A 13,371-nucleotide genomic window follows, 5' to 3' on the forward strand; every position below is an offset into this window, starting at 1 on the left:
GTTATTAAAGTTAGTTTTTTTTTTGTTTTAAATGAATGTGGAGTTATTAACTCAAAAGATGGGAAACTTATGTAAATGTAACAATACACCAAATTATCTACGGTCCGTGTAACAAAGCCATAAAGTTAGTCATTTTTTAAATATTCCAGATTTTCTCTTCTCTTACTCGCGATTTCTCTGCGATTTCTTTCATCACCTTCCTCTTCGATTTCTTTTATCGTCTTTCTTCTTTTCCTCTTCTTTTTTTTTGCGATTTCTTTTCATCATCTTTTTTATTTTTTTAATTTTTTACGTCGTTAAATCCTTCTTACATATTTCTTTTTTTTTTCACTGCGATTTATTTCTATCGTATTTCTTCTCTTCTGATTTTGTGATTTCTTTCAATCGTCTTTCTTCTTTTTTTATTCTTTTTTACATCGTTTAATATTTACATCTTCTTCTTTCACTACAAGAGACGTGGGTACTCCCGACGCACAAATACGTCGGCGAAAATGCAAAGAACGTCGGGAAAGGATATCCCGACGTACAAAACGACGTCGGGAAGAACGTCGGGGGAAATGCGTCGCGAGAGGCTTTCCCGACGCCGAATTGGTACGGCGTCGGGAAAGCCTTTCCCGACGCCGTGGGATGCGTCGGCATAGACGGCGTCGGGAAAACCTTATTCCCGACGCCTTTTATGCCGACGCATCTCACGGCGTCGGGAAAGCCTATTTTTCGACGTTTTTTTCCCGACGTAATGAACGTCGGGAAATATTTTTTATATATTTTTTAAATATTTTATTTTTACTTTTTTCCTTATAATATTTTGCTCAAACATTCACAATGATGTTCGGATTGCTCAAAAAAATTTGGCGACGTTTTGGATTAAATTAATAAATATACAAACACAAATTAAAAAATAGAATTAAAATTAATAATACGAATAAGTTGACTACAAGAAAATATAGTTTTCAATATACAAAAAACATAAACATAAGACCCAATCTCCCAACGAGGTGCGTATGCGCGTCATTCTACACCTTCGGTCCTAAAAATGGTATAAAAATAACTAAGTTTAATACATAATCATATATTGCAAAAACTTAAGAATAATAGAGACATATACGACGTACCGCAGGGCTAGGGATCATGTGGTGGTCCCTGTTGTGCACGAGTTAGGTCTTCAATCATCTTTTTCATAGCTTCCACTTGTGAAGCTAATGCTTGGTGATTTCTATCTTGTACTTCAATCCGTTCCAAAGCTTCATGAAGTTTAGCTTGTAATTCAATCTCTTTTTGTGTGGACTGCGAACAAGATGTCGACGAACTGCTTGCACTTGCCGTTCTGCGGGCCTTCGGCTTGGGTCCCCAACCAAGGCCTTTTGAGTAGCCTGGTCGTCGACCCAACACCTGATCGCATATCTCATCCTCAGAGAGTGGCTGACTACCCTCTGGGGTAGGCTGGGATTGGAGTTCCAGCATTTGATTCTGCAACAAATTTAAAAATTATGTTAGGTAACGCGCTAAAATATATAATAAAAGTGGATAATTAATAAGGGTATAACTTACATGCGCATCCTCGGCGGCCTGCGACACGAATGTCCCAGCTCGAACGTGTGTTTCCCGGAACAATTCCACACGATCGACCGGCTGCCCTCTTCTTTCAGCGAGCTCATACTGTCGTTGTAGAAACGACTTCGACCCGCTACTATGATTGTAAGGCTGCTTCTGTCGAGCAGCCTTGTTTTTCCGTGATTGCTCCTGCATTAAAACAATTATATTGTTTATTTCTTATACATATAAAAACTTGTTATCATAATTAATCATGACAAATACCTGGAATGCACGGCTGATATAATGGTCGCAGAGGAAGTGCCAATCCTCATCACGTCCAACCAATGCGTTTGGTGGGTTGGCACGAGCCTCCTCCGGGTCGCTGTACTTTTTGAAATGTTTATGACAGTCGGCCCGGAACTCTTTAAAGGTCGTGAGCATCTGATGCTCAACAAACCTGTTCATTGCTTGATCGTTGAAATCAAGCACAAAGAATCGCTGCACATTACAAACATAACACATTAGATTGGTTAAAGTTAGATATGTTTCAAATGAAATCATATATAAATGTGTAGTGCATTTAATTACCTGGAGGTCGCCCTTGACGACCTCAATGTATTCTCTCCCAACGTCCGTCCACTTAAGACAGCGGACGGAAAATGTCTTTCGCACGCACACGCCTATCGCTTGGCTGAAGCGAACGGCGTGTGGAGAAATAGGCTTCTCCGCTCCAGGGGCGATCGTCATCGGAATGCGCCCATTTATTGCAACGTGGCGCTCTAACTCCAAGAGTCGAGACTACCATAAACAAATTCAAAACAAAAAAGGCTACCATAACTGCAGGATAGCCATCCCAAACATAAACAAATTCAAAACAAAAAATGCTACCATAACTGCAGGATAGCAAAAACAAATCTTAACACACATATTACATTCCCAATTCAATTTAACTATTAACTCCCCCCCCCCCCCCTTCAAATTTCAATTTTTCATTCAACTATAAATTCCCCTCCCCCCCCCCCCCCCCCCCAATCTCAATTTTCAATTTAACTTAAACACCCTCCCTCCAATTCAATTTTAAATTTAACTATTAACTCCACTCCCCCCCCCCCCTCCAATTTCAATTTTCCATTCAACTATAAATTCCCCTCCCCCCCCCCCCCCCCCCCCCAATCTCAATTTTCAATTTAACTTAAACCCCCTCCCTCTAATTCAATTTTAAATTTAACTATTAACTTCACTCCCCCCCCCCCCCCCTCTCCAATTTCAATTTTCCATTCAACTAAATTCCCCCCCCCCCCCCCCCCCCCCCCATTTCAATTTTCAATTTTCAATTTTCAATTCAAATATAAACCCCCCTCCCAATTCAATTTTCAATTTAACAATAAACCTCTCCCCCAATTCAACCCCCATTCAATTTTATTCAATTTTCTAAAACAAAAATCCTAAACCATTCAAATTTCAAATTTCAATTCAACTACAAATTACACACACTCTATACAAAAATACATTTAACAAACAAAAATCTATTCCAAAAGAAAATCCTAAACTAATTTTCATAAAAAATAACCCTAAACTAATTTTTATCAAAAAAAAACCCTAAAACATAAACTTAAATCAAATAAATTTACATATTTCACTTACCTAACGTGGCAGACGGCGACGAGGAACAACGGCGAGGGCGGTCGGCGACGGACGGCGGCGGAACAAAAGGAAACAACGGCGGCAAGGCGACTTCTTCTTCTTCTCCTTTCTTTTTCTCCTCTCCTCTCGGCTTCGGTTCTGTGAATACAGAACTGAAATGAATTTAAAGGGGATTTCCCGACGCAGTCACGAGGCGTCGGGAAATCCCCCAAAATGCGTCGGGAAAAGGGGAATTCCCGACGCTCATTAAACCCCTTTTCCCGACGTTTTACGTGGCGTCGGGAAAAACCCCTATTCCCGACGCCTCTCCCGACGCACTGTGCACGGCGTCGGGAAAAGTCCCTTTTCCCGACGTATTGTTGCCGACGCCTTCGTGGTGCGTCGGGAAAGATTGTTTTCCCCGACGCATCTCCCGACGCGTTATTGATGGCGTCGGGAAAGCCCTTATTCCCGACGCTTTTTATGCCGACGTGATTTTCGGCGTCGGGAATGGGCCATTTTCTTGTAGTGTTTTCTGATTCTTTTTTATGTCGTTTAATCTTTCCATCGTCTTTCTTCTTTTCTTTTTTTTTACTCGTTTACATTTAGATAACCAAATCTAAACGACCGTGTATAAGACAAAGAATCTTGAAAAAAAAATCATTTAGATTGGAGTAGCCAAATGTAAACGATCGCGTGTAAAAAATAAAAGATAGTGTATAAAGAATCTTGAAAAGAAAATCATTTAGATTAGAGTATCCAAATGTAAACAATTATTTAAAAAAGTAAACGATCGTGTAAAAAAAATAAAAGATCGTGTATAAAAAAAATCTTGAAAAAAAATCATTTGGATTAGAGTAGCTAAATGTAAACGATCGTGTATAAAAGAATTAAAAATTAAAAAAAAATATTTAGATTTGGGTCCTCAAATCGACCCAAATCTATACGATCATGTAACAAAATTAAACGATATAATTAAAAAGATAAATTGTAGCTATATCTAAACGATCGCATATAAATTGTAGCCATATCTAAATGATCGCGTATAAATTATAGCTATATCTAAACAATCACGTATATATTGAACCATATCTAAACTATCACGTATAAATTATAACCATATATAAACGATCGCGTATAAATTATAGCCATATTTAAACGATTGCGTATATATTGAACTATATCTAAACGATCGTGTATATATTGAACCATATCTAAACGATCGCGTATACATTATACGCGTTATTGACGGCGTGGTTGACAGGGCATTTTCGGTATTTTACACGATAGGTCTCTGGGCTTTTTTCATTTTTGGAATTGTTTTATACAGTGTAAATATTTTACTGTTTTTTATATTTTTGAAAAGACGCTTAAAAAATGATAGATTTTTTTGTTGGAACATACAAAAAATATGATTTATTGTGGTTATTTTTGTTGAACCCTTGAATTGCATGCACACATATTTCTTTTTCAAGATTTTAACATTTAATTGAGATGCCAACTTAAAATGTTCACATATATTTTACAATTCTTTTGACATATAATTATTTTACATGAGAAAGATGAAATATTATTGTTTCAAACAAACATATGAGTAGAATATATGAGTGTAATATGAAAATAAAAAGAGACAAAAAAAGATTAAAAAAAAAAATAGAGTATCAAGGAATTAACGTTTTTTATGACATCTTATGTCAAATTGTACGTTAGAGTTATTGTATGTTAGTGTCTAAAATGTGTTCAAAGTCCACTCTCGCTAGATAATAAGAGGATGACCATGAGTATATAAAAGTAGGAGGCTTCTAGGATGAAACTAAAAGTAAGACCATGATTGAAATCACAATATCATTCCATCCTTGATCTAGAGATTCGTTGTTATAACTTAGCTATATTGGTAGAATCCTGGAGTTTCAAATAAAAAAGTGGTCGAGAGCCTCAAGAAGATGTAATCGTAGTAATATTAATCTACAATGGACCTTGTTGACGAGTGGTGAAATTTATTTTGAAAAGTAATTTGCATAATTAATCGTTAAAGATAAGGTCGTCAGAGCATGTCATCTGACGATTATCGCCATGGTGACAAAGGTGAAGTCATTAGCTATAGAAAGATCAGAAGAAGAAAAAGAGAAAAAGATGAGAAATGTAAAATCTTTTAATAAATATCAAGACTCCAATAACAAATATTGTTGAAGTGTGAATGAAGTTGAGTTATTTCAAAGTGGATGGAAGAAACTAAAAGATTATCGAAAGAGAAAAAGGAATAGCATTTAATGTAATTTGAAAATGAAAAGGAGTAGATGCACCACATCAACATCCTATTGAAAGGTATGGTGTTGTAAATAATGAGTTAAAAAATGTTATTTTTGAAAGGGATAAAAAAAAACAAACATCCTTTTTCACAAATAATGTACAAAAAAACAAAATTAGAAAAGAAAAAATATGATTACTCACAAGAGAGAGAGAGAGAGAGAGAGAGAAAGGAATAAGAATATTAATGATGAAGATAAAATAGGGTTTTTTGAAAGGGCAGTACGCGTTGGCATTGGCGTTGGTGACTTTGACTTAGGGCTTACGCGTTTTTTAAACCTCAAAACTCAAAACTCAAATTTCTAATCTAAACACAAACTTCTTTCAATCAATAACTTTTGATTTCACCTAACCTCCATCCTTTTAAAACCCACTTTTCTTCTTTCCTCATTTTTCATTCTCAAATTTCTTTCTATTCTTTTACCTACGAATTCGTAGAGAACCACTTTTCATCGAATATTAAAAGAGTGGTTGTCTCATTTAAAATAAATATAATTATAGATAAATTATTAAATAAGTTGATTTGTCATAACAATAAATGGGGCCTTAGCTTTTAGAAACAATCAACTGCAACTTTTTTAGACAAATTAGGAAACAAAAGTGTAATTTGATTTACATACATATAGATTTGATATTTAGAAAGTGTTTGGGGTAAGAAGTGAGTTATTATGGTTGAGTTTAATAATATGTGTTTGGAATATATGTAAATTATTTTAATTTGAGTTATAATAGTATTTGTTTGTGGTGTAGATTACTTTAGTTTAATAAATAAATAGTAACCACTATCTAATAAAAAAAAAATCATGAATGTCAAATAATAATAGTAAAAACTGTGACAAAATCGAGGATTTCGAGATAGTATTTACGGTAACTATTTGAGAATTTTTAAATAATATTTATTTTAACTAGAAATGTTTATTACAGTGTTTTGCATGATTTTTGTCACTTAAAAATTATAAATAGGAATTTGGGCTCTATTAGTCAAAATGTCAAAAGTCAAAAAGACATTTTCTTTGGTTAAAATTGCCAAAAATTGCTCCCACAGAAAAATTTCACAAAATAGGAAAATATTGGATTGATTTCTTCCTCCCAAGTGATGATTAATCTCATACATGTGCGTGTGAACGCAAATACTTTATTTTGTTTTTTCTAAATAGACTTCTTCTTATCTAAATTTATACATTATATTTTAGATTACATTTTATCAACCATTTATCGTATAATATTTGAATGTTAAAAAAATTTATACGATATTAAATTTTAGACTAGCGAATATCATACTGTCGAACTTAATCCCTTTATGTGTTTTATCAAACTCATATATTTTATCTACCACTAAGCTTGTCCACGATGGTTTTTAGAACTACATTGGATGACTATTAATTGAGTGGGATCTTTATAAAGAAAAGAATATTGTTATTCGGTAGTTTTGAGTTTGGTACTAAATGTAATTAAGTGGAGTGATTATGAATTAGAAGCAAAAAGTCTAACTTCATTTATTCTTGAAAGTTCATCATTTCAATGGATAGAATTGTGTTGCCATTTATAATTACGTATATAACAAGTTGGGAGTTGTCAACTCTCTTCTAAAATCATTAATAACATAAATTAATCTTAAATATTAAATTACATAAAGATTTGGAGGCATTTTAAACCAAAATATTTACAAAACATCGAACCTAATATTGATTGGCATTGATAGACATTTATCCTTGTTTATCAATAATAATGATAAACACGGATACAAATCTATTTTATCTATTCCGGATAAATTTTAAAATTTTATAATATTTTATAAATATTTTCAATGATTTTTCACTTAACAAAAATTCCCTAAAGTTTAAGATATAAAATCATATATTTTTTTCACGTATTCAAAGGTGAAAATAAAATCCCAACCTAAAGAAAATAATGCTGTAACGACCCAACTCTTTATACTAAGCTGAGGTCATTACTAAAAAGAAACAATGACAAGAGACACTTTTTGAAACGAGGGAAGACTAAATTTTCATTAAAAACATAATATTAAAACACTGAAACATAGACGCGGAAGCAAAATTGAGTCCCCGTATGACATGTCACAGATCCTTCTTTGTCGCTCGCCAGCTTTTCTCTACCTTTACCTTCGCCTAAAATATTAAACATAGAAAGAGTGAGTATAAACATATACTCAGTAAGGGACCTACTACTAGTCCCGCTAGGTGTCTGTTAGCTTCCCATTAGAGTCCTGAAAAAGGTACCCAATAACTGGCACGTTTTCGAACACGTGCAACATGCGCTCCCGTAGGAACAGAATCTAATCTTCGGCGTCCCGAGGGAGCACCTAGGACATACTGGTCTGTAGCGAACCCGGAGGAAACACTAAGACAATCGGGCTGCGAGAATCCCGTCGAATCACTCGAATCATATCTATATCTATGCTAGACTGGCGGTCCCGTCAGACTACGCAGTCCTAAATAGGTGGTGATCCCGAAGGACACTCATGCAGGTACGACTCTAATAGACAAAGTTAACAGAACACCCTATCCATAGCATGTAGCACAACATAACATTATAACATGGCATGAATATTAATCTTAACATCCTTAATCATGTGATTAATATATCATGCATCAACATCAACATCAACAATCATCAACAACATACTACCAGTCATTAACGTAACATCAGTCATCATCATCAATCATCCATAAAATGACAGTCATTATCAATAGCATCAAGTTATGCATTTTAGCTATCATCAATGCATAATCATAATTACATGCAGTCTCTTAAATTCAGTTCGAAGGTCTAGGAGATTTTAGCCAAACAAAGGTACTCCCTAATTGAAGTAAAAATTCTCCAATTAACTTGATCCTAATCATAAAAGGAAAACTAAGTATCTTAATTAATGAAATTAGCAATTGGCTAACATCAAAAAATTCGGAAAAATCCAAGATTTAGATCTTAAAAAGTTTAGCCAATTGAACTTTTAAAGAAACCCAAAATAGATCCAAAATTAAATTAATAAAATATTAATTTAATTTCATTGGCTTACCAAGGTTACTCAGATGAAGGTTGAAAAATCCTCTTATCCTTAATGGAAAAAATTCATCACTTTAAATCCTCACGCTTCCAAATCCTCAAGCTTTCAAAGAGAAGAAGATGAAGAACCTTTTTCTTTTTTCTTTACTTCCAACTTAAGCATTCCAATGCTATTTATAGACCCAAATAATAACAATAATATTTATTATTATTTTTTTTCCTTTTAGTATATATATATATATATATATATATATATCTTTATTCCCATTATCTTTCCTAAAAAAATGCCTTAAATGCACAACCATTAATAATAATAATAATAATAATAATACTTCTTTATTATTATTATTTTTCTCTCACCAAAATCTACGATAAACATATATATTTATTTAAACTATTATAAATATATATCTTTTTCGTCCAATCAAATCAACCATCTCTCTCCTCAAGGATTATCTTCTTTTTCAAATAAATATAATTATATTCCATAATATAATTAACTTCACTTTTCCAAATTATTAATTAAATATATATATATATATATATATATATATATTAAATCCAATTCCACCAAAACTAACTTTTTCCTCCAAAATCTCAAATTAACTTAAATCCTCAATTAATTTAATCAATCAAATCTTTTCCAATAAATAACTTATAACTTTCAACCTGAATTATCTTAACCCAACCATAACAACTCCACTCCAGAATCAATATTTATCTTTCTGCAGAATAATTAATTATTTTCCACAATAATTAATTATTATTTACCTTTCTTCCAAAATAATTAATTATCTTCTACAATAATTAATTATTATTTATCTTTCTCCAAAATAATTAATTATCTTCCACAATAATTAATTATTATTTATCTTTCTCCAAAGTAATTAATTATCTTCCACAATAATTAACTATTATTTATCTTTCTCCAAAATAATTAATTATCTTCCACAATAATTAACTATTATTTATCTTTCTCCAAAATAATTAATTATCTTCCACAATAATTAATTATTGTTTATCTTTCTCCAAAGTAATTATCCTTTTACAAATAATTGTATTTTCCCAAAATATAATTATTTTACTTTTTCTCCTTACTAAATATTGTTTCTCCAAAATACAATTATCTTTTCCTTAAATAATTATATTTCAACAAATATAATTATCTTTTCCTTTAACATAATAATTATATATATATTTCTACATATACATACAATTATCAAATCTCCAACAAACTTTCCACCCCACAATTTAATTAAATAACATCCATAATTATTTAATTAAATTCAACTTCAACAACACTAAAAATCCACAACTTTACTCAATTCTCTTAACTTACCATTTAATCAAAAACTCAACAAACACCACATGACAAAACCTCTAATTAATTAAATATTTATCAAACAAATATTTAATTAATTTCAATTCCCACATAAATCAAATAATTCTCCAATAAATTAAATCTACTTAAACAAAATTAAGATAATTAACTCCAAAATTATCTTAATTTTTTGGGCGCTACAAATGCATTTAAGTTCATACCGACAAAAGTCCAATGAATCATTGATTTTTAATTTGCAAAAAAATACCCATTTATTATAAATACTATTAAATAGAAATTCATTATGCTTAATTAGTATTCAAAATGTCACATGTCCCTCTCTCTCTCCACTTCATCTACATTGTCACATATGTCTTGAAAATATAATCATATAATATCTATGTAATTCACTTCATGATTGTCAAATTGTATATAAATAGTGACATATTTAATGAGTTTTGTAAAACGCATTGTTTGTAAAAATTCTAGATAGTGGATAAGTTTGGATATATTTTCATATAATTTCTTATTTTCTTATGTATTATATTTTATTTATTTTAATATTATTATTTTTTTCAATATCTGTGTTCCTGCTGTGATTATGAAGTTTAATATTTGCCTTTTCTTAAAAAAAAAAAGAATTCAATGAACAATAATAATAATAATAATAAAAATAAAAAAGAAAAGAGCCATATATTTTTGTTTAATGCATGGTTTAGAGGGGAGAAGTCAATGTTAATGGTGAAGTAGTAGTAGTAGATGTGTAATATTGGAATTGGTGGGGTACAAATTTAGGTGGAAACATGCCTTCCCTTCTTCCAACTCTATTTTCTTTCTCAATCTTATATTTAAAAACACTCTAATTATTACAATTACACTAAATTGTTACTTTAATATGATTGCATATATAGTTCACACCATTATTATTCACACTATATCAATATGGACACATATCACATACTTTCATAACTCTAATTTTATTTTTATTAATCTATCGTTTGAAATTGGATGGAAGTTTGTTGTTTGGTGTCGATGCACTTTACATTATTATTGTTTCTTCTCTTTTTTTTTTTTAAATGAAATATCAATTTGTACCTTTAAATTTGATAATTAATTGTATAATCAATTTTATGAGTGAATGGATTTTAGAATATCCACTTTTAAGATTCCAATTTTCAAACCATCTAAAAAAATATTTATAATTAAAGAAAAATGTTAGATGTATGCATAGATACAAAATTTTGTTATATTTATAAATATTTTAGTTCATTTTGCTATATTTGAATACATTTTTTCTTCCAAGTTTTGATAGTCGATTGAAAATATAATATTTTATAATCAAACTGAATTGAGTTATTTTTAATAATATACCAAAGTAAACTAAAATATATATGAAAAATTATTACAATTATCTATGATGATAATAGATCGTGATAACTTATTATTTATATCTATCAAGATATATATAGACACGTATAGTAAACTATCACAATATACTCAGGTATTTTATTGGAGTTTTATTGGGTTGATCCACTTAATGTATATAATAAAAACAAAATTAAAAGAATGGGAAAGAGTGGGATGGTCTAAACTTTGAATTGAAAAGAAAAAAAAAGGAAGAGTAGGAAAAAAATTAATAATATTGAATATAGTTTAATGATTATCATTCTACCTATGATGTGCACAATAATTCCTTCCACTATTGAACAAAACAAATGGTGACATCAGCACTTTAAACCCTTTTTAAAAAGAAAATTATTTTAAATTAGTGAAGTAATAAATAATTGATATTTTAGAATCCCATCTTTTGAATTTGAACTTTTCAATATCTCTCTTTAACATTGATTATCAAAAAGGTGATACCTTTTATGGTTCCTTGGTGAGGAAAAAGTTGTGCTCTCACTAAGTGCAACCCTATGCCTTTTAAAACAATTTTTTCTTTTCTTTTTTGCCTAACCCAATCAATGATATAGCTTCTAGAGTGAACTATAATTCACTAAATTATTTTCATACCAAAATATAACATCCAACAACTACATCTTTTACGTAATGATTCTCGTATATTTTTATTTTTAGCATCTTGGTATTAATGCGTATATTTGTGATAATGATTTAATTCATCAACCATTGTTTTTAAATTAAAATTTTTTTATTCGAAATTTGATCGAATAATTATGTAATATTAAACAAATTGATTTAGTTGATGAGCCTTTTTATGATATTTAAAACTAATAAAAGGGTATATTTTTTAAATGATGGGTGACAATTAACTCAACTTAATTAATACACATGTATTTTAATATTCGATCAAAATAAAACTAGAAATTGTTTAATAAAGAAAGATGGAAGACCAAAATGTAACAAAAAACCAAAATTGGTGATTTTGTTTTAAAAAAAGGTTTCAAGTAGGATGATGAACTGTCCAACACCAATTCTATTGACTTGTTGTAGCTATTATCCACTAAAACCCCACATTCTCAATTGGGGTGAACTTACAAACAAAATAATAATAATAATAATAATAATAATAATAATAAATTATTTTACGTAACACAAAGTTTGTATTATATTTATAAAATTTCATATTTCATCTATAATACTTATGAATTGAATTCAAATAGAGTTTAAGATCTATCAATGATATATCGAAAATTTTACTATATTTTATAAATATTTTGGTCTATTTAATTATATTTAAAAATGTTTCAAATGATAAAGGATATAAAACAATAATAATAGTAATAATAATAATAAGATTAAAAAAGAGGTGGAAATAACTTTTTTGTGCCAAAAGTGAAAATTGAAATGGATGAAAAGGATAATTGATGGAATATTATGACTTGAGGATCCAAGAGAAAGTGTTTTTAACTTTTAAGTAGTGCAAGAAAAGCCCCACCAAAGGAAAAAGCTTTTATTTACGTTACATACAAATACAATTATTAATTATTAATATATATATATATATATATATATATATATATATATATATATATATATATATATATATATATATATATATATATATATATATATATATATATAATCATGTCATCAAAGGTCAAACTTTAAGCAAACAAACATCTCATTTCTATAAAGTTTATGGTAGCTTCTTGTGATCAAAGCAACAAGACTTTTTCTTACCATCTCTTTCTTCCTTTCTTTTTTTCTTTTTCACGCATTTTTTTTCAATTTTATTTCGTTTTAGGATGAAAAAGAAAATAAAAGGAAAGTGGTGTTGCTTTCAAATTGGGAAGAAAGAGCACCAATCAAGCAAAATGGTGACCATTGGTTCATAAAAGTTAAATTGTACTATCATTTCCCTTTTCTTATCGAATGCAAATACATATACGTACGTGCCAAGATTTCATTCTATTACGTACAAGATAATTTAGGTTTCTTTTTCTCTTTCGAAATGCAATATATATACTTATGTACCAAGATTTCGTTTTACTACATAGATCGAAGATAATTTAGGTTTCATTTGATGATAAGTTTTTACAATTATATTTGTTTTCTAAATAATAATTTATTGACTATGTTTTTTTTTTCTTTTTATTCAAACA

At 30.1% G+C, this 13,371-nt stretch overlaps 1 protein-coding gene across 1 annotated transcript; it reads right to left on the reverse strand.

Moving 5' to 3' along the window:
- Window positions 1-891: 891 nt before the first annotated feature.
- LOC127149609 (uncharacterized) lies at window positions 892-2,304 on the reverse strand. Its single transcript, XM_051085406.1, has 5 exons — window positions 2,122-2,304; window positions 1,816-2,031; window positions 1,549-1,740; window positions 1,113-1,467; window positions 892-1,027 (listed from the first exon to the last, which is right to left on the reverse strand). The coding sequence occupies exons 1-4, from the start codon at window positions 2,278-2,280 to the stop codon at window positions 1,120-1,122; spliced, it is 915 nt and encodes a 304-aa protein (XP_050941363.1). The 5' UTR covers window positions 2,281-2,304; the 3' UTR covers window positions 892-1,027; window positions 1,113-1,119.
- Between the last annotated feature and the right edge of the window lie 11,067 nt (window positions 2,305-13,371).

Source organism: Cucumis melo, chromosome 5, assembly GCF_025177605.1.
Source record: "Cucumis melo cultivar AY chromosome 5, USDA_Cmelo_AY_1.0, whole genome shotgun sequence".
NCBI classification, from domain to species: domain Eukaryota; kingdom Viridiplantae; phylum Streptophyta; class Magnoliopsida; order Cucurbitales; family Cucurbitaceae; genus Cucumis; species Cucumis melo.

Coding starts and splice junctions, on each gene's coding strand:
- LOC127149609 (XM_051085406.1), bottom strand. CDS start 2,280: ATGACGATCGCCCCTGGAGCGGAGAAGCCTATTTCTCCACACGCCGTT. Junction 2,032..2,121: donor TCGTCAAGGGCGACCTCCAG/GTAATTAAATGC, acceptor TGTAATGTGCAG/CGATTCTTTGTGCTTGATTT. Junction 1,741..1,815: donor ATATCAGCCGTGCATTCCAG/GTATTTGTCATG, acceptor GTTTTAATGCAG/GAGCAATCACGGAAAAACAA.